Below are 23,108 nucleotides of genomic sequence, written 5' to 3'. Positions count from 1 at the left end.
CCCCGGTTTTTACATTTTTAAAGGGTTATAAAAGAAGTTGGGGGGGCGGGGAGAATATGCCTCAATGGCCCTTTACGAAAAAGTGTGCGATCCCGATCCCTGCTTCAAGTTCACACGGCACTCGACCGTGTAATCGTGCTTTCCTATCTGCTGTGATCCTTTCAGGTCAGAGAAGGTAAAGTAAATACTGAAGGGAAGTGTTATAAAGGTGTCCTTTAACGTGTGCGCTCTAACAACAGGACTGAGCAGACCCCAGGCTTGTAACCTATTTGGAGACCTCACAGCCAAGAGGAAAAACAGCCCAGCACAACACAGTCGCCTGCAGTGGAGACCCCAGATGCTGAGTAACAGCAGGTAAGATGGAGAGTTCTCTGTAGGCAGAAAATCACTTCTGATGGAGGAAGGTGACTGATGGCTTGGGAGTACAGGATGGGGATGAGCCTGGGGGCACTGATAAACACAACGCAGCCACCAGGTCACCAGGTCAGACACTCCTTGGCCACATTTATCAAATCCCTGAGGGGCTGAAGCACAGACATCTGACCTGCAGCATACGGTGACACTGTGCTCTCTGGCTCTACTGTATGTGCTCCAAATGTGTGTACGCCGTGTGTGCGTGTGTGTGCGTGTGTGTGTGTGTGTTTAAAAATATTACTGAATTCTGAATTTTCATTAGGCATATAAAACAATGTTACCTTGGGAAGTACAACAGGAAAATTATATGTCAATTACACCTCAATTAAAAAAATGTTACATTGAACTGTTACTAATCATTGTAAACACTGACTTACAAAAATAAAAAGGAAGCCTGCCATGAGCAACGAATTTACCTGTTGTCTTGAGGCTTTCACCAGAAGTAATACTAGGAATTAGGAGTTTTTCTTTATATGATTCCAGTAACAAAATTTTTCTTTCCCTGCATCAATATAATTAATGTGATTCTACAAGCCTGGTGTTGGGAGTCCTTAATAGTTGTTTTTAAAGATCTTGAGGGGGTAAACATGTTAAGCTTGTTGTCGATTATTAAACTTTTAGTATGAACTCATATATCAAACTCCCTTTCCAACTAGATAAATTGTGAAAAACTGTGCAAAGGTAATTCTGACAGAAGGATGTGAGGTAGAAAGAAACGCTGGAACGGAGAGAAACCAACCAAGGAAACCGAACTGGCCAAAGACCACAGTGGAAGAATGAGGGCAAGTGAGGGCCTCACAAAAGACAAGGGAGGGCATCCCATGGGAGGCAGACCTGGGAGGAGCTGCAGAGACACCCTTCCAGAACTTCCCCAGGTTGCTTTCTAGAGCAATTTTCTCTAGAAAATAATTGGAAGTAGCTTAATATATTTTTAAGAGTTTTCACAGCAACGTGGGGGCGCCTGGGTGGCAGAGTCGGTTAAGTGTTGGACTCTTGATCTCAGTTCAGGTCATGATCTCATGGTTCGTGGGTTTGAGCCCTGCGTCGGGCTCTGCACTGATGTTGCAGAGACTGCTTGGGATTCTGTCTCTCCTCCTTCTCTGACCTTCCCCGGCTTGTGCTTGCCCTCACTTTCAAAATAAATAAATAAACTTAAAAAAAATTTTTTTTTAAAGTGTTCATAGCACAAGTAAGAATACTTAAGAAGAAACTGACCTGCTGACCCACATCAACTTTTGTGAAACTAAAGGTGCTGAGGTGGGTGTTTGCTCCTCGCACAGCTGGCTCTATGGTTTCTCGAAACAACTTCTCTATAAACTGGCAAATAAAAGGCCACATGTGTTTTACGGTCTGTAAAGAAGAAAGAATTCGTATCAAACAAGATGCTATAACACATAAATAATAATGTACTTAAGTCATCATGAAAAATTACACCCCTACAGTTTACCAGCATTTTTGAAAATTAAAAGGGGGTGTCTCCTTTTGGTATGCAAAATCAACATGATCTGAACTTCAAAAATGTACAACAATAAACTACTGACCAACTAATATGTCTCAGGAATTATTCTGGTTAAGCATTCCGTTTAAGCATACCAGCACATTTAAAATTGCTAAAAAAAAAAAAAAAAAAAATCAAAAAATCCTGTGGTTTCAACTTATTGCTAAAAATGTAAAACCGTATAGGGCTTAATAAAACATTAAAGAGTTTTCTCTGATGATGGACTAACTTTTGGTGCTATAAAAGAATCATTAATCTACATTAGTTTTTACTCTATAGTTCTAAGGATATATAAAATATAGGGATAAAGGAGATCTACTTCAAAGTATGTGATCTTTAAAAATAACTTTTAAAATGATTATTAATCTATTATTAAATTTCTTGAGAATTATTTCCCTTTTCTTAATATTTTCAAAAATGTTGCCTGCAATTATTATGAAATAGACTCGAGCACTAGCTAATCAGGAAAGTAGACACAGGCCAAATACACAACTATGAATATATCACTAATTTTTTCATGTTAAAGACACAGTTTTCACTATTTAGGAATGTATCAGTTATGACTCAATTTTGGGGGCAGCGGAAGCCAACCAAGTCCAAATGAGCTCACACATCGTCAGCATCCAAATTCCCAAAAAGGGAAAGATGGCCCCTCACCCTCTAATCCCACGGACAATCTGGTATTCGGTATATTCTACTCTTACCTTATTTAGCCATTCTGCTCTCTCAGTGTCTGGAAAATGAACCTAAGAGAAACACACACACACATGACTTATTGACTCCCAACTGTTTATAAAATGTCACACAGGCTACTGAACACTCTTATTGTTCGCCTACTGTTCACGTAATGCGTCTTTACAACGCCCTGCTCTGAAGCGCGCACAACGGCTTCTGAGGAGACACTGAAATGTGTGACACTCCAGCTCTTTACATCCCAACAACACTTTGATGCAGAAAAGTCTAATGACCACCAAGGCTATAGTCCCTTCTTTGAATCTGTGAGGCCCCACGGAGAGTGCACTGGAGTCCGGAACATCAGGGAGCGATTCCATGCGATCTCCTCTGTAAGACACGGGCTTCTCCCTGCCATCGCCGGCACTGCCATCAGTCCTCCAGACATCCACACTCCCAGCCTTCGAGAACCCACCTCTCCCCGCTGCCTTCCTCTTTTGGCCCAAACCAGCCGGCAGATGCGTTTCCTCATTTGGCTCCTCTCACACTATCTCCCAAATGAATACTGATTACAGTCCTCCACGAGTAGGGCCTGTATACTGGAGAGAATGAGCGCTTGCAGAGACAGAAATAAGCCTATTTAGAAAAAAGGTGGAAAAGTATTTTCTTTGCCATTAAAATAAAACCCCCTTGCAAAGGAAGGCTAAAGCGGTTTTGGTAGGGAGTTCTCCTCTGAGAAATGCTATGTACTCACTCCCTCAAAGAAAGAACAGCATACAGACCATACTAACACTCTGAAACTGGTATTTTTGGCTTAGATGTACAATGGGTCACAGGCAGCTTTATAAGGGTGACTGAGATGTGGTCAGAGAAATATTCTGATTTCTGGAACTGCCACGCTCACTTTCCTAAAGAAGACAGGCGCAGCAGTCAGTGAAACACAAACCCCGTACCCCACGCTATGGCTGAGAGGAGCTGGTCAGGGAATGTTCTGGTTGTGAGTGACAGGGGGGAAGATTCCCAAGAACATGGTTCTCTGAGAACCAGCCCCACCTGTCGTGCCTGGCCCTGAGGAATACATCACTGAATGGGGCCCAGCAGCAACTGGGTCCTGCTTGGAGGCCATGGTCACTGCACTGTGCCCGCCACACTGTTCCACAGGAGAGGCCATGGCAGGTTCTCCCTGTTCCTCTGTGTCCACAGGCCGGGGCTGCCCACTCCTTCTCACCACAGATTCAATGTGCCTGGACCATGATGGTGGGCTAGAAGGAACTGAAACAACATTTTCTACATCAGTCAGCTTGAATCCATTCTGGGACCAAACCGAAGGGATGGCAACTTTCCAGAATTAAGAAAAAGGACGACGCTCAAGAAGAGAGATTTGGCAAAGAGAAGTGTTGGCAAAGGTTGCTTAAATCCAGACGACATGTTGCCTGGAGAGGCCTATCTGACCCGAGTGGACCTGTAGTACCAAAGGGACTATACTTTCCGCCAAGAACTAAGACATTTGGGGCTGGCTGGGGAGGGTTGCAAGGCTTGCTAGACTGGGACTAGGGAACACGTGTAACTCATCCGCAGGCTGTATTCTGCCATTTCTTCACGTTATAGCAAAGTAGACCAGGAATGCAACAGGTGGCTGCCACTCCAGAGTACCAGGCCTTAGGCAGGTCTTCAGCTGTGGTCCAACGCAGCAATTTCTTGTGAGGTTGGCTTCCCTTCTGCCCTTCCCCGCTGAATCCAACCAGCCACACTGGTGACAGAAAGGACCGAAAAGCACGTGCCGAGCACCTATTTGGGGACAGCCAGAACTACTTCACTGTAGATGTGTTCTTCCTCCTATATTTCTAAGTAAACGACACCATCAACAACACCCTCCGCAGGCCTGCCTCTTCTAGAGATGCTGTGACTGCCTCCACCCGCTTCCCAGGGAGGCTTGGCCTGGTTTCCCAGCTAAACCGCGTGGGGCTTCCAGAGCTAAGGACTCACACACAGGAGCCGCGTTTCAATTACCTCACTCGAGACCGTAAACTCCTACACGTTTATCAGACAGCAGATCAAAGACTTGCCTCAAATCCTATTTTGCTTTCCAGAGACATCTGTTTCTACTTAGAAAATTACTGAAATTAGTGTAAGTTCTTTGGGCTGTACTTTCATGTAAAATGTTATGTGAAGTGTAAAACCTCAACGTAGTGTTGGAATTAGTTTAAAATTCTTTATCATTCCACGCTCAATAGAAATAACAACTATCCATGACAAGACGATCCTTAGGACCACGCGGGCTTACAGGTAACAGCGAGACTGGGGGATGTTACGATGTCAATGAGAGGGGCGTGCACAGGCGGTCCATGGCATCAGTTCTACGAAGCTTGAACCGCTGCTCTGCTTCATAAAGAAATATTCCCAATGTCAAGTGTCCTTTGAAAACATTACAGCAAGATGAATTTAATCTGCTACTTAAGCATTCCTTTTACCTGTTTTCAGATCTTTTCTTTGCTCCTGAATTTTACGAAGTGACAACACAAACTGTTCATTTATACCTCATCTCCAGTAAATAACTGCAACTCCATCTGTGAAAACAAGGCCCTTATCTGTTGTGGTCTTAGGCTGTGATGCCGACAACCAGCACCCACAACACACGTTGGAGCGCCCACCCTACCGAGAACATGGCAGGCTCGTGACAGGCTGGCACCAGCACCTCTATGCACAGACGGCCCATGTTCCTCAGTAACCAAGACAGACGTCAGGTCCTGCCAGACACACCTGGGCCAGATGGGCTGCAGCCTTTTTCCGTGAGCAGGCGGTAGGCAGCCAGTTCCTTTGTGCTAACTGTGCTAACTGGTAGAGAGTCCCCTTACAAAGCCCACAAATCTCAGAGAAACGGTTTCTCTGCAGTTTAGTGCAAAGGTTTTCTTTCCTACTACTCCTCAGGGGTAAAATGTGTTTATAGTGATTCTTACTTTTTTTTTTTACGATTCCTTAGTTTCTTTGAAAAACTGAATTTGTGCTAAGTTCTGAAACCCCATAAACAGGTATCCTAAGTACAATGCCTCACACAGAGAAAGCTTCGGCTAATCTAGATTTTCCACCCACTTCAAAGATGAGGGCCTTGTCTGGGAGTCCACATGCACAAGGCTGAGTGCGTGCAAATCTGCAGGCCACACTACCAGATTTTCAGAGTCCGCAAAACCAAGAAGGTTAAGATCATAGAATGAGGTGGTCGATAAGAACAAGCTCCCTTCAAAGCCTTTCATATAAAAGGTTCAGAGGAGCAGGTGAAGGAAGGCAGGTGTTGAAGACCTGGTCCTTGGATGGCTGAGGTAACAAATCTCCCTCCACCTGGGTTTCCGGGAAATCTGTGAGGGCACCATCACTCTTCGCTCAAACCCAAGTACACTCAAAGTAACTGCCAGGGCAGTATCATGTGCTGCTGTGTGTGTGGCAGGTTCTGTGCTAAGCTATCAACGTACGTTACCTGAGTTCATTCTTACAACAATCTACACACAGGAACCATTAACTTCCCCAATATACAGGATAGCTACTGACTGGGGATAAAAAACCAGATTTGTCTGCCCCTGCTCCTGACTACTTTATTACTAAAGGATGTTGAAAGTGCTATGAAGACAGTTAATCCACAGAGTCTACTAAATTCTCAGCAGGACATACTCCAATCAAAGAGCAAAGCCTAAACCTCAGATTATATGCCTTAAATTGTATGAAGTACTGGGGCACCTGGGTGGCTTAGTCGGGGGAGCATCTGACTCTTGATTTCAGCTCGGGTCACGATCTTGCAGTGTGTGGACCAAGCTCCCTCTCTCTCTCTGACCCACCCCAACTTGGGCATGCGTCTGCATGCGCCCTCTCTCAAAATAAACTTAAAAAAAACTGTATGAAGTACTAAGTCAGAAGTAGAAAATTTTGTGTTTAATAGTGACCTACTCATCTAGACTCTAGAGGTCAAATACAGTACAAGTCCTGAAACAGCTGATAGCAAAGTTCAACAAGCATGATAGCAATTCACAATAAAACACGATTTCCAGACCCACTATTTCTAAAACTAAGAAGCGAGCAATTTAAAGACTGTTTCTATTTAATATTTGCATGAAAGGGCCACGACACTTACGTAGTAATGATAAAATTTCATATACGTATATTTACCCTTGTGACCCAGCAATCCCATTTCTAAGCAGTTGATTAAATGGGATAAATGACTTCTGAAAAAAAAAAAAAAAAAAATGTTCCAAAATGAAAACATGTGCCTTTTCTAACATTGTTTGATTTCTCTAAGTTTACTGGTATTTCTCAAATTAGGTCTGCCAATGTGCTAGCAAATTCCTATTCATTCTGTCACACTTAAAGCCAGAGTAATGCTATAAAGCTATTGTTTCTTTCTTGCAAACACACACCGGTCCCACAAATTGCCTACAGAATTTACATTTATGTAATAATAAAGCTTCTCTACTCACCATCATGCACCAGGACAGAAATACAGGTTGACTGGTGTGAATTCTGGTTTTGTTACTGCATTTCTGTCCCTGTGCTAGTCTTTAATGTACTTGCACATGTATAGACTGTTCTTGTTGAAGAAGAGGCTGAATGAAGCAGCCGGTTTTTGAGCAGTTACTTCTGGCTCTGGCCTGAGCTAGGGCTACGACACAGACTTAGACATACGACTGTCCTTGGGAAGCTCACAGCTGGTGGAGTGGACTGGTGTGGAAAGGTGTGACCACCAGTCCGTGAGAGAAGATCTGGGGGCCAGGGGAGGATCTGTTGCTGCCTGGAAGAGTCCACCAGAGATATGGGAAGAACACAGCCTGTGACATGGGTTTGGAAAAATTACTTGGGGTTTGCTATGCAAAGAAGAGCCTAGTCTAAGCAAAAATAATGGCATACACAATTTACTCTGGCTGGATTTGAAGATGGACAGAATGGTAAATGCTGAAGCTGAAAAACCAGGTCAGGAACAGCCTGAAATATTTTCTATGCCATGCAAAGGAGTGTTGATTTTATTCTACAGGCAATGAATGGGTCAACGCTGGAATGGTCAGGAGAGAAATGATGGAAGATTAGCATTCGAGGAAACACTTTTGCAGTGCCCACAGCGCATTCTGGAATTATCAGAAACAGTAGGCAGAGAAACAGCCGCACAAATAAGCCCTCAATACCAGTGAGCTGCCTGGCGCTGAAAGTCAAGCCGTCTCCTTGTAGTAGAGTCATCCCAAGGCATTCAATCGTTGAGGTTTTTAACTTATGAGGGATTATTTCAAAGTGCCAAAAAAAAATATCAAAATTGAAGGAAGTCTGTTACTAAATTTTAATTCTATTTACTAAGTCAAAATCTGCTTCTCACTAATACATATTCATAAACATTTGCTTATGTTCTACCAAACAGAATTCAGAGTAGCAAAAACATCAAAGATAAAAACTGGGATATATAGAGAAAATAGAAAACATATCCCTAAATCACAGAGGAACCCATGAACATGTATCATTTGGTTTCAAACCTTACCTTTGAACTTAAAAAAAAAAAAAAAAAAAAAAAAAGCACAAAAAAGCCCTTAAATCTCCTTTATATAAGTCCAATTAAAAAATAAGTTTTCAGGGGCGCCTGGGTGGCGCAGTCGGTTAAGCGTCCGACTTCAGCCAGGTCATGATCTCGCGGTCCGTCAGTTCGAGCCCCGCGTCAGGCTCTGGGCTGATGGCTCGGAGCCTGGAGCCTGTTTCCGATTCTGTGTCTCCCTCTCTCTCTGCCCCTCCCCCGTTCATGCTCTGTCTCTCTCTGTCCCAAAAATAAATAAAAACGGAGAAAAAAAAAATTAAAAAAAAATAAGTTTTCATATTTGTTATTTATATTGTCTCTACAAACAAGAAATAATCATTGTATGATTACTTAAGTTTTGATTATATTTAAAAGTTGACACTGCCCAAGAAATCTTTTTAATCTTACCTTTAAAAAGAACAAAGGCATATTTTAGATTCTAATATAATGTTGATATTACCAAAGTTGTTTTGCTTAAAAAAAAATTAAACCAAATATACAAAGACAGAACATTAATTGTGTGCCAGGAACTCTACAGACAGCCACCGTGTCTAACCCTCACCACACTTAGAACAATGAGTGGCTCCATCTAACAGACCATGAAATAAGACTCACAGAGGATGACTAATTTGTTCAAAAGCAGGGGAACAGGCCAGAGGGAAGAGACCCAGACTTGAAGGTTGGAAAGTCCTCCCCGTTACACAGGCTGAAGCATAAGGAATGCAGGTGGCTGGAGCACACCTGAAGTTTTCTAATGAAATCATTTTCCCCATTTTTGAACATTAAAAACATAATATGGGCTAATGCTTGAAGTTAAATAAAAGGACTGTCTTTTTTCTTCAAACAGCACTCCCCTTGAAGACAACGTTAATACTTAGCACTTGTATGGGACTTTACTGCTCAATCCAATGCCCGTAGAGGACTGAGTACCTGCAACTCCACAAAAGTACACCAGCGTATGGGGAATCCTTTTAATTTTTTTTTTTTTTTTTTTTTAACGTTTATTTATTTTTGGGACAGAGAGAGACAGAGCATGAACGGGGGAGGGGCAGAGAGAGAGGGAGACACAGAATCAGAAACAGGCTCCAGGCTCCGAGCCATCAGCCCAGAGCCTGACGCGGGGCTCGAACTCGCTGACCGCGAGATCGTGACCTGGCTGAAGTCGGACGCTTAACCGACTGCGCCACCCAGGCGCCCTGGGGAATCCTTTTAAATTCCACTTGCATTAGCAACACTGAAACATGAAGTATATGTGCTGTTCACTCCTTCCTTTATTAAAAAAACGTCTAGAATAAAAATCAATACCTAGGAAAGTATGAAGATACATATCTATTACACTGGAAACGTGACTGACTTAATATTTTTAAGTAAAATTCAAAAGATAAATGGGGGCACCTGGGTGGCTCACTTAAGCATCGACTCTTGATTTTAGCCTTCAAGATCTCACAGTTTGTGAGATCGAGCCTGTGTTGGGTTCTGCACAGAGCCTGCTTATGATTCTCTCTCTCCCTCTCTCTCTCTGCCCCTCCCCAATTAGTGCAAGTGCTCTCTCTAAATAAACGTTAAAAAAAAAAAAAAGACAAATGAATAAAGTGATTTTGGAAACCAAATGTCATTAAACTTCAAATAGTAAACTGGCCACTTAAGTTCACCAAACTCATTTATTCACATTCTTTCTCATCCTAAGGATTTGAGCTTCCTCATCTCTGCATAGTCCTTTAGGCACTATCTCAACAAACAAACAAAAACCAACAGCAAAAACACACCCAACATAAAAAAACTCACCAAATTCTTACTTGGGGCAGTGACTGGTTCCAGTGAAAGAATTCTTTCACTATTTGCGGGAGAGGGTAAAGGAGTTCAGTCCACCTGGTACAGCTGTTCAGAGTGCGCCTTTGGAACCTGGGGGAGGTCCCAACCAGCACAAACCCAAGCAAGGCCTACCTCACCAGCCACCCAGAACAATGGAGCAAGAACCACCACCCAGGGACAATCCAAAAACACCAACCTTCCTACACCACGCAATGAGTTCTATAGACGTCTACAAATTGAAAAAACCTAAGAAGGAGTTTTATTTTCTTATCTAAAATTAACATCTCAAAAACCAGGAACAAATGGGGCAAGACTAGAGCAGAACCACAGGTTCTAAGAAAACGTGAGACACCTATACTTTATCCGTTGTATCACAAGAGAAACTCTGTTTTCAGGAAACCTTTTAAAGCAATCACCACATACCTTTGCCTGGAAGTACTACACCACAGGTTTACTTAAACAGACTTGACCTGAGTTCAAAGAGTTCATGAGCTGGGGAGACACTAACTAAAAATCTTCAAATGTTCACTATTGTTTTGTCTGCATACTGATTAATCTTAAAATCAATACAAATGGAAAGAATCTTGCAGCAAGTTAAAATTACCCAGAAAAAGTCTGGTTAGCACACAAATCAACCAAAGGGAGTCTAAGGTTCCAAGGTACAGAATGACTTGGATTTGGAAATGCTATCAACGAAGGCACAAGTATGGGACGCCAGTGCAGAGAGTGTCAGAAACTGTCCTCACTCTCTTGACCTTGGATCAAGTGGACATTTACAATTCCCTCTATGCACTGCTTCCCTATCCTGACAGACACAGCCAATAACCTGCGTATGGCCTGCTGAGATAAAGTGGAGAGGACCTGGAGAAAAGAAAACCACTACAATTTCTAAATACTATATAATTATGATGAGAAAAAAGGCATTAGAGACAGTACTGAATACTCACATTGGACGAAACTTCCAAATGAAAGGATTTCAAATATTTTCAACTTTAAGTCATCTATCTTGCAGGGTTCTTATTACCTCTTCTTGGTAAACATATCAGTGAGGAGTTCTGAGCATTCTGGCAGATTGGCTGCTGAACTTATCAGTGAGAAAATGACTCAAATGTAAATTGGTACCAACATAAATTTGTGCCTCCAATCTTTTTATAAACTTCTTTACCTATTTTCCAGAAGGGTTATCATAAAAGCTACCTCTCTATATTTCCTCACAACCCCCCAGTTCTAATCTGCCCTTCTCCCACCTTCCCCAGAGCCTCAGTATGCATGCAGATCAGAAAAATTAGAGCCAAGAAATCGTAATAGTTTTTTTCTGAGATACTGGGATTCTTTCTCCTAATAACTGCTTCTACAAAGAAAGTATTCAAGGTTAAAAACAGGAGAGGGGAATGTTTCTCTCAGAACCTGTCAATCCTGTAATAAAATGTTAAGAGTAGGGTCAAATTTCTCATTTGGATGGTAAAAAGAAATTGCACAAAATACCTCGGTTTATCTATTTCTAGTCCACATAAAAAGTAGGCAGTCAAACTAATTCATGCAGTAAATCCACAGTTGTACTTTTCTCAGTGGTTTGTGTCAGCTTTAGGTGGACTTTAATTACTGTGGATTTGATACACCAAAAAGAATGCTACAGTACAAAGACATTAAAATACAGTAACTGAGCTGGAAAATCCACCTGTTTAAAGGCCTTTTTCTACCAAGAAACATTTGCAAAATTCTCTCCTAGGTGCTTTTTGCATTAGCGAGAAATTTCACTAGGGACTGTAAGGAGCACTAATATTCCTTCAGGGCTTACCTGAGACCACAGGTGGTGACTATGACTGCTCCTTTATATGCTCACCACAAATCTATCAGGGTATATTTGTCACTTTCCTCTGTGGTCTCAAACTCCAACAGTTCGAAATAAGAACTGTCTGCTGACCAAAGGAAGGCTGGCTGAAACTCCAATGGAGAGCCACAGCGTGGACCAAACCTCAGCTCCATGGTCTTGAGACTCTTCTGGCTCAAGTAATGGCAGAATACATGAATGACCACTACCTATTTTTGTAGACCAGGAAACATTAAAATAAAAACTAAAAAGCTAGGTCTATCCCAGCACATCTTCTATAATCAAGCTGTCTAAATGATTTGAAAACCAGTTCTTATTTCTAATTCACTTCATTTCTTATTTCTAAAAGAATAAATACTTTGAATGAGCTTTACTATGAGGCCTTCTGTAATTTCATATAGTATATCTGCCATGTTGGATGTACTATTCATTCATCCATTTATTTCTGAAGGGAGGCTTTAAATTTCAGTGCATGCACATAATGACAGGAAAATTTAAGCCAGGACTAATATTCAGTGGTAGAATCTAAACAGGAACACTTTGTTCCTTCTACCCAGGAGAACAATTAGATAGAAATCCCTTCATCAAAATACTAATGTCAAGAGATTTACTTAATGCCTTACAGGGAAGATGCAGGTCTACGGATATTTTCCAAAGACTTGAAACATATTTCAATAAAATTCCAAAGTCATTTAGACATTCTTTCTTCAACTGCTCAAGAAAAGTCATATAAATTATGTCATAATCTTGATTCAGACTTGAGGTTCTGGCATAAATTACATCAATTTTGCAAATTAAAATGAGTCCAAGAATAGGAAACATGTCTTCTCATCTCCTTCACTAAACATTTAAGACAATCTGGTTGCTTTTGGTTTTAAATTCACATCAAATGCTACTATTCAAATTTATCTGCTTATGTTTTGACTGAAATGGACCAGAAGATAGATATGTAATTGTAGCACTGAATTAATTGCACATGTTCTATATACCAAGTGGAATCAACCCAGCTTTGTTCTACTATTAAAGAAAAAAAGGGGGCACCTGGTGGCTCAGCCAGTTAAGCATCTGACTTCAGCTCAGGTCATGATCTCACGGTTCATGAATTTGAGCCCGGCATCCAGCTCTGTGCTGACAGCTCAGAGCCTGGAGCCTGCTTCAGATTCTGTGTTTCCCTCTCTCTCTCTGCTCCTCCCCTGATCATTCTCTCTCTCTCTCAAATAAAAAGAAAAAAAAAAACCAACAATAATAAGAAACTATAGGAGTCTGTGAAGTCACAGTCTCCCTTAAGTACAGAACTGACAGGAATACCAAACATCTACACAAACTGAGAAGTCACTTCATGTTTGAAAATTAACTATAAATTTTTCATTTTCAAGAAACAGGTTTATATATTTCTAAGAGCTTAATTTTATTCTCTCACACAGACAGTATATATTTGAAGAGTTATGAGAATGAAGTCACATGCCCCAAATCTACCCATTTTCTCTCTTTACTCCTTTATTAGCATGCAATGGAGAACAGTAATCAGGCACTTGGAAACATTAGGGTTTGTTTCCTAAATATAACAATTTATTTTTACATGTTTGAAACCAAGATCCTGATACATGCCTGTTTGTCATTAACTGTGATAGTGCAATACAGAAATACCTAAAAAACCCCAACACCACCTCCCCACACACACGCCTTCAATTTGGTGTTACAGTGATATCCCAGGGAGAAATATCATGGCTCACTCTATTGTTCTTTCTTTTCCGTACAAGAGGCTTAATGACAGGGAGTCTCAGGGAAAAAATTACAAACGTTTTTGTACTCCCTCCTTCCTTCCTTCCTTCCTTCCTTCCTTCCTTCCTTCCTTCCTTCCTTCCTTCCCTCCCTCCCTCCCTCCCTCCCTCCCTCCTTCCTTTCTTTCAAGAGAAAGTGCGCATCTGTGCATGCCAAGTCGGGAAGGATAACAGGAAGAGTAAGAGAGAGAATCTTAAGCAGTCTCCACGCCCAGCACACAGCCTGATACAGGGCTCAAACTCAGAAACCGTGACCTCATGAGCTGAGCTGAAATCAGGAGTCAGATGCCTCACTGACTGAGCCACCCAGGCACCCCTTTTCCCATCTCGTGATCATATCCTGGACTCTCCCCAATTCTCCCTAGAAAACCCACTAGTTTATTCACTATATGTGCATCACTACGTACAGAAATGATAATTAGATCACTTGTTCATGCACTATATATGTGTAACTATATACAGAAACAATAACTAGATCCTAAGATCACCTTCAAGAATTTCTCCTTTTGGAATATTACAGACGTTGTAAAAAGCGCCAAAAGGCCCTGTGTGCACTTCACCCAGTTTCCCCAATGGGTGTATTCTAAACAACTATAGTGCACCCTCAAAACCAGGAAGTGGATATGGTTTCTACCATTTATCTATCAATCACCCATCACCTGTCTCATTTTCTATCATCTATGTACCACCTCTCTATAACACAGGTCGTCAAAGTCGCAAAAACCACACACTACCTGACTCTATTTACATGGGCTGTCCAGAGCAGCCAAGTCCATAGAGAAAAAAACTGGATCAGTGGTTGCCTAGGGCTCATGGGAGAGATGTGGAGGGATGGGTATGGAGTTGAAGAGAGGACAAAGTCATTCTAAAACTAGACACTGGTGATGGTTCTATAATACTGTGCTATACTGAAAAGCAATGAAGTGTACATTTTAAGTGGCTGAATTGCGTGGCATATGAACCGCATCCCAAATATAGCTGTTACCAAAGAGAAACAAACATACCATTCCCTAAAATACATACTGTGCTACCATACTTCATTTATTTTACTCAGATATTTCCCAAAATAATATCAAAACCAAGTAAGTAACCCCAGAGGCCCAGAGATAAATCAGTAGCCTGAGAGCTCCGTGTTGGTGGATTAATCAACAAACAAGGACACGTTAGTGGTCTACTGGCCCTAAAGGGCACCTGCCCCAATCGCTGGTGAAGAAGGAACATACAGGGGCATGCCATTATGGGGACCAAATTATTTCTGTATTTAAAAACTTGTATATATGTCAGAACTGAAATATTTGGTGAGGCCATAAAGATACATGAATTTTTACTAGAGGATATGCTGTATATTTAACCAATGCTTGTATCTCCCCAGAAAACCCCATTCTTCCACTCCCTCACCCCCTCACTCCTTCACCCTTTCACTCCCTCACCTCTTCAGTCCTCCAGTCCCTCACTGCCTCACCCCTCCAGTCCCTCGCAAATTCTCTCCCTCACCCCTTCACCCCTTCAGATCCTCCCCTCTTCACCCCTCCAGGCCCTCACTCTTTTACTCCCATCCCCTGGTCCTGATTCATTTTTCATTTTTTTTTAAATTTTTTTTTTCAACGTTTATTTATTTTTGGGACAGAGAGAGACAGAGCATGAACGGGGGAGGGGCAGAGAGAGAGGGAGACACAGAATCGGAAACAGGCTCCAGGCTCCGAGCCATCAGCCCAGAGCCCGACGCGGGGCTCGAACTCACGGACCGCGAGATCGTGACCTGGCTGAAGTCGGACGCTTAACCGACTGCGCCACCCAGGCGCCCCTCATTTTTCATTTTTAAGGGAATTATTTGCAGGGACCTGGCCGATCAATCACTGTACTCCCTCACCACTTTGCAGGTGAAGGATCTGAGCCCCATCCAGTTGGTGCCGGTCAGCGGCCACAGAGCTGGGGTCCACAGAGGACCGGCCTCTGACTCCGACTCCACACCCAGAGCAGCACCAGGCAAGCCCCCCTGAAGCAGCGCCCCCACACTGTTCTGTGGGGCAGCCAGACTCCCCACCCTTCCCTACACAAAAATGAGGCTCTCGTGAAAGTTTTAAAATCCATTTTTCTCCTCTACTTATAATTAAAATCCCCAGTGTCTCCAGCCTGTTCTTCTCCTGAAGCTATAAAATGTAAAACAAATGAAAGAGTGTTCATGACTCATAAAAACATAAATTCACTAAATGGTCACATTTATCAGGTACTTCCCAAGTCACTGAATTGCCAGATGCCATTTCATAGGTGAAGTAAGTGAAGCCCAAACTAGAATTTTTCTAGAGCGGTTTACGTCAAGCTCTACTGCTTAAAATTTTACAAATGGCCTCATTTGTAATTTAGCCAGCTAGGCGCTAATAGTAACAGGATTTTCATTTAAAAAGGTTCCATGTTGGGGCACCTGGCTGGCTCAGTCAGCAGAGCATGCGACTCTTGACCTCAGGGTCATGAGTTCAAACCCCACGTTGGTCATGGAGACTACTTAAAATAAAAATTTAAAAAGTGTCATTTAGTATCCAAAATATTCAAATAACTTACAAAACTCAACACCCCCAAAAACAAATAATTAATTTAAAAAATGGGCAGAAGACATGAATACATATTTTTTCAGAGAAAACATATAGATGACCAAAAGAACCACGAACAGATATTCAACATCACTCACCATCAGGGAAATACAAACCAAACCCACAATGAGATACCACCTCACCCCTGTCAGAATGGCTAAAATTAACAACTCCGGCAACAACAGATGCAGGTGAGGGTGTGCAGAAAAGGGAACCCTTTTGCAGTGTTGGTGGGAATGCAAACTGGTGCAGCCACTCTGGGAAACAGTATGGAGGTTCCTCAAAAAGTTAAAAATAGAACTACCTACGACCCAGCAAGAGCATTACTGGGTATTTACCCAAAGGACACAAAATACTGATTCGAAGAGATACACACACCCTGATGTTTTTAGCAGCACTAGCAGCAATGGCCAAATTACTGAAAAAGCCCAAATGTCCACTGACTAATGCATGGATACAGATGTGGTATATACATGCATATATTACATATAGAGTACGAGGTATATATTTATAATATATGCACACATATACACAATGGAATACTAAGCCATTAAAAAAAGAATGGAATCTTGCCGTTTACAACGTGAATTATGTTACATACGCTATACGGTACTATGCTAGGTGAAATAAGTCAGTCAGAGAAAGACAAATACCATATAATTTCATTCATATGTGGAATTTAAGAAACAAAACAAATACACGTAGGGGGGGAAAGAGAGAGGAAAACCAAGTAACAGACTCTTAACTCCAGAGAACAAATTGATGGTTACCAAAGGGAGACGGGGATTAAGGAGGTACGGGTTGTGATGTGCACTGAGCGTTGTATGAAAAGTGTTGAACCACTGAATTCCACACCTCATACTAATATTACACTGTATGTTAATTAACAGGCATTTAAATAAAACTTGGGGGAGAAACCCATATACATTTAAAATATTTACCTAAGGATACATTTTGAAATAAAATTAAACAAAACGTGACACCTAATCCCTTTCTGCCGAATCTATTTTCCCATCCCCCCTTCCAAATCACACTCAACAACAGAAAATATTTTCCTTTGAAATTTTATAGGGCAATCAATATATGAGGAGTTCACAAATCTAGTTTTCCTTATAAATAACGTTAGCTTAAAGCTGAGGAGTACCTTGCAGCAGACCGATTCTGCTGAGAACAATTAGAAACATGCTCATGCACACGTGCTCACACTCACACACGCATATACATGCCAGAAGATACTGGAAATCTGCCAAGGCCTGAAGGCCCAGAGGGGCTAACATGCAGGGTAGAAGGCACTATGGTGGGGAGCCGACCTTCTGAAACTGTCTTCCCCCGCAGGGATGTGGTACAAGAGGTTGAGAAAGGGGCTGAGAAGCAGAGAAGCCACAGAGTTAACGCAAACACCACAAGACCAGAGAGACAAGAATTGGGAGAGCTGGGTCGGCTGAGCAACAGACTCCAGGATCTGAGATCCTCAGGAGGGGGAAGTGAGCTTATCTGACAGTTTCACCTGTGAGGTAGCTGCCAAACTCTTAAGCTACTCAGGGCAAGAAGCTAGCCTCTAGCAGGCAAAAGAGCTTGGCAGGCTCCTCATACTGAGGAAGCAAAACCGGGACTCTGAGGGTGACTGAAGAGGGACTCAGTCAACACTGCGTGTCTTCGGGGCTAAGCCTGAAAGCGGATGAGAGCAGACTAGATGAGAGCATCCGCAACTTGCCCTCGGGCTAACCCAGAACCTTGTTAGATTAAGCTGATCTGTTCCCACACTGCCCTAACTTAGAGGGTAGGGGGAACCCTCTCTGGAGGACAGGAACAGCATTCAGAGCTGGGATATACTGTACACATTTAAACCAGTTCTGAGATTGCCAACTTTGGGATGTAAATATTTCCAAACGGCCAATTTCAGGCTAAGAAAACTCACTAAATGTGGAGTTGGGAAGTTAGTTATCGTGGAATTGCAAACCAACTCACAATGAGACACTTCACATCTACCAGGACGGCTATAATCAAAAAGACAAAAAGTAGCAAGTGTTTGTGGGGCGCCTAGCTGGCTCAGTCAGCGGAGTATGTGAATCTTATCTTGGGAGTCTTGAGTTCGAGCCCCATGTTGGGCATGGAGATTACTTAAAAGAAAAAAATATTTTGTTAGTGCCCACTGGTGACGGTTAAAAGCTGAATAAAGATTAAAAACAAAAACACAAGTGTTGGCAGGTATGTAAGAGGAACTGGAACTTCTCCGCCCTGTTGGTGACAATGTAAAATGTTCCCATTATTGTAGAATCGTTCGGCAGTTTCTCAAAAACATGAGCCCAGCAATTGCACTTCTTGGTACACACCCTCCCCCTGCAAACTGAAAACAGGTATTCAAATAAAAATTTGTACAGAAATGTTCACAGTGCCATTCACAATAGCCAAGAGACAGAAAAAACCCCAACGTTCATCAATGGATAGGATGATAAACGAACAGATAAACAAATTGTGGTAGGTCCATATAATGGAATATTATTCCCCATAGAAAGAAACGACACACACTGCAGGGTAGAATCTTTAAAATATTATGCTAAGTGAAATAAGCCAGACACAAAAAGTCACATATTGTAGGATTCCATTTTTAGGAAATATTCAGAACAGGGAAATCAGAGACAGAAGCAGTGGCTGCACAGGTGGGGGGACAGTGATGTAAATGTTTTGGGATCAGACAGAAGTGATCGGTGCACAACACTGTGAAGGAACTAAATGACACCGAATTATACATTTTTTAAAAGTTAATTTTGTTATTTGAATTTTATTGCAATCAAAATAAAGATAGGAATTATCAAGCCAGGAAAAACAAGGAGGAACCTTAGATACATATTGCTAAAGTGAAAGAGGCCAATCTAAAAAGGCCACATACGATATAATCCCAACCATCTGGCATTCTGGAGAAAGCAAAACAACAATAAAAAGACCAGTAACCACCTGGGGGTTTGGGAGAGGGAGGGAAAAACAGAGGGATTTTTAAGGTACAGGAGTTTTTCGGGCAGTGACTCCTAATGTAAAGTATGGATTTTAGGTAAATGAATCAACAGTTTCAGTAACTGTAACAAATATGCCACACTAATATCCTGGCTCCCAAGTATCCGGACATAGGTAGTGTTGTCAGCTCAGTAATGTCGCCTCCCCCCCCCCCCCCCCCCGCGAAGATATATATGACGCAATCCCTAGAACCTGTGAACGTTGCCTTATGTGGCAAAAAAAGGACTTTCAGATGTGACAAATTAGGGATCCTAAATCGGGGAGAGTAGCCTAGATAATCCAGGTGGGCCCTAACGCAATCATAGCATCCTTCCAGAAGGCAATGTGATGATGGAAACAGCTGCTGGCTTTGAAGGCAGAGAGGGGGCCAGGAGCTCAGGAATGCAGCCCTAGAAGCTGGGAGCACAGCCCTGCTGACCCTTCGTCTCAGCCCATAGGGACTTGTGGCTTCCAGGCTTGTGGAAGATAAATTTGTGTTGTTTTAAACCACCAAGTCTGCAGTTATTTGTTATCGTGATGCCAGTGCAGGCGGCAAGCAAAGATGGGCTGTAACCCTTTCCCTCCTGCTCTGTTCACTATGAAATTACTATCTATAGGTGATTCCTTTTAAACTACTTCATATGCATAGCAAGATTCACTCCTTTATTTCCCCCAATGTGAAACAGCAAGCTGACTCAAGCTATTACATAAAATCAACACTTTGTATTAAGTACTGGATAGATTTCACGATCTTTATATACATGAAAAAATAACTAGAAATTATATTGTCCTTTACGGTTTGGATTACATTTGGGCTTTTCCTTTTAAAAACCCAGTACTCAGGGGTACCTGAGTGGCTCAGTCGGTTAAGCGTCCAACTTCGGCTCAGGTCATGATCTTGGCAGTTTGTGGGTTCAAGCCCCGCATCTGGCTCTGTGCTGACAGCTCAGAGCCTGGAGCCTGCTTCAGATTCTGTGTCTCACTCTCTGCCCCTTGCCGGCTAGCACTCTGTCTCTCTCAAAAAATAAATAAACATTAAAAAATAATAACAAAGAAAAATAAAGACCCAGTACTCAGGTAGTTACTTAGAAATTGTTAGCAGATCTTATGTACTCACTGCTGGGCATTTAAATATTTATAGCACAAATGAAATACATTAACAAACTCAGTAGGCAATTCACTTCAAATATTTACAATGGCAACATGGGCATTATGTAACAATTTCCAAGCTGAGTGTAGAAAGTCCTAAGAAGACAAGCAATTGGTAGTTCACTGTTCCAAAAATTCACTAGATTTACCGAGTAAACTGTATAGAAATGCATTCTGCAAGACGCTATAGTGGAATATAAAAAGCCTTGTCTTCCAAGTCCTATGCTACACACAAGTACACCACAAAGCAGATTTAATTAAATGCTTTAACAAATACGTAAGTAAAGTTCAGGAAGAAAACAGAAGATAAGAGTATTACTCTGATCAATAATTTTAGCAATTTGATGCTGGTATCTCAGAATATGAGCAGCATAAATGAAAACCAGTATACCACATACTCCAGTGCAGTATTTATGGGATGAAGCAAGTTGGACATTCTCTTGTCACATCACTGGATTTATCTTGTACAGTTCTACCTTATTTTGGGAAACCTAAAACATCACCCCCGAGATGCAAACAGAAGGAAACAACGCCACAGATAGTACAGGTTAAACTATTAATTTAGTTTCATTAATAAACTAAATTAATAATTCTGGGTCACTCCTGACCCAGAACAGGAGTGCATTTTCGAGTCCCCACTTTGGTCACCAAGCAGCACGGTTTCTCCAGAGGAAGGAAAGGAGTGCTAGAATGAACAGAGATTCCAAGATGACACTTCAGAATGGAACTACAGTATACGCTGCATCAGGGCAGCTGCGGAAGGAGGGAAGATTAACCTTGTCCTCAGGATAGTATTTAAGGAAGCAGCAGCAAGGATGAGGGTTAATAACATAGGTTCCTGGGCTACCATTTTAGGGATATACAGAAGGCAGAAATTATAAGTAGCACTTCTGACCTTGAATAATAACAAAGCATTAAGGTAGATAAACTCCTAGCAACAAAACCAACAAACCGCAGTGAAACAGAAACAAAGAGAAACTCCAGGTCCCCTCTGCCCTCTTCTAGCTGATGTGCGGGAGAAGGTGGTAAGGTGGGTAAGTGGCCTGGCAGCAGGAAACTGGCAGCAACACCAGGGCTTCTAAAAGGGAGCATCAATCACTCAGATCACTAACTCAAGGGCAAAGGCACCGCTGGCCACCACTGCCCTGCCAGGGCCAGCATGGCCCTCGGTCTTTCCTCATTCCAGCCTCATAACCACATCATGGGTTTTTGTTTCATGGCTCATTTCAATGTGTATCTAATGATGAGGAAACTAAGGTTCTAAAAGGTGTGACTGACTTCCCCAAGTGCACAGAGTCGGGAGGGGACTGGACTCAGACGGGAACCCAGAGCTACCAGGTCCAGAGCCTGCTACTCCAGTGTGCACCTAAGCCACAATGCCATCACAAGGGAGACCGGTGCCATGAGGGCAGCCCATTCATGTGCCAGTGGCACACACCAGTCAGTGACCGAGGGCTGCCCAGACTAACACTGGTCACATGGCTAAAGACACAAAGTCAATGACAATCCAGCAAGTCTCAGCAATCTCCAAGGAGCCATCATGACACTGTACTACGTGAAACCACACTAATCCAGTTTAAAATATGCCTCCTGCTGGGGCGCCTGGGTGGCGCAGTCGGTTAAGCGTCCGACTTCAGCCAGGTCATGATCTCGCGGTCCGTGAGTTCGAGCCCCACGTCGGGCTCTGGGCTGATGGCTCAGAGCCTGGAGCCTGTTTCCGATTCTGTGTCTCCCTCTCTCTCTGCCCCTCCCCCGTTCATGCTCTGTCTCTCTCTGTCCCAAAAATAAATAAACGTTGAAAAAAAAAATTAAAAAAAAAATATGCCTCCTGTTAACAAACTTTACTATCCCAACACAGCACAGAGAAAGAAAAGCTAGTGAAGCTGAGACCACCCCCCCACCCCATGTCCGGAGAATGCTTTTTTTCTGAAGGTTATTCACATAAGAGGGGATCTGGATGAATCAACTGTGCATCTGAACATCAACATCATTCAAAAATAAACACTGCCCTCCAAAGTCAGACTTTTGTCTATAAAATTATCATGCTACTCTCATGAGTTCAAAAACAGTTCATATTCTGGAACATATCTGGTAAATAGCTCAAGCAAATAATGTTTCAGAACCTGAAAAGAGCAGAATATTAAATACATCTCAAATTCTAGTTTTATTTTCTCAGCATGTAATATCTAACAATCTTGAATCCAGAATTTATCAAATACCATCTAAATAAAACACAGCATCCCCGTAAAATAGGTAATTTTGCAATAACCAAAGACGTATTTCAAATAATGACATGATGTCCATAATGTAATGCTCAATGAAGGAGGATACAACACATACATGTATATCCATATACATCAGAGATTCAGAAAATCATCAAGAAGTTAGTAACGGTCCTCACTAGTTTGCAGGATGCAGGTGACTTTTTCCTCCTTACTCTTCTCCAAAGCTTGAAATGTTCTACAGTGAGGATGCCTTCTTCTATTAGAAAGATTATATGTTTATGAGAAACAAAGAAAAACATAATTGTGTATTCATTAAAAATGGGTAAGAGAGGCACCTGGGTGGCTCAGTCGGCTGAGTGTCCCAAGTCTTGATTTCTGCTCAGGTCATGATTTCACAATCCGTGGGTTCTAGCTCCACGTCAGGCTCTGTGCTGAGTGTGCAGCCTGCTTGCGATTCTCTCTTTCCCTCTCTCTGCCCCTCCCCTGCTTACATTCTCTCCATATCTCCCCCAAAATAAATAAACTTAAAAAAAATAGGTAAGAGGAACTTCACTTAGTGATTGAGCAAACAAAAAGAACTTTGAGTTCAACTACAATGACGGTTTTGCAAA

At 42.1% G+C, this 23,108-nt stretch overlaps 1 protein-coding gene across 4 annotated transcripts in view; it reads right to left on the bottom strand.

Annotated features, from left to right (window-relative positions):
- ESYT2 (extended synaptotagmin 2) overlaps positions 1-23,108 on the bottom strand; it is an 83,217-nt gene that overhangs the window by 51,849 nt on the left and 8,260 nt on the right. For all 4 annotated transcript variants that reach the window (XM_086685124.1, XM_086685132.1, XM_086685137.1 and 1 more), the window contains exons 2-3: positions 2,617-2,658; positions 1,630-1,764 (exon numbers count right to left, since the gene is read on the bottom strand). In XM_086685124.1, coding sequence (XP_086541250.1) covers positions 1,630-1,764; positions 2,617-2,658 — 177 coding nt within the window. The remainder of the gene's footprint in view (positions 1-1,629; positions 1,765-2,616; positions 2,659-23,108) is intronic.

Source organism: Puma concolor, chromosome A2 (genome assembly GCF_028749965.1).
Source record: "Puma concolor isolate L17-30 chromosome A2, mPumCon1.1.hap2, whole genome shotgun sequence".
In the NCBI taxonomy this organism is placed as follows: domain Eukaryota; kingdom Metazoa; phylum Chordata; class Mammalia; order Carnivora; family Felidae; genus Puma; species Puma concolor.
The sequence above is the reverse complement of the archived record's forward strand: the minus strand, read 5'-3'. Positions and strand labels throughout refer to the sequence as shown.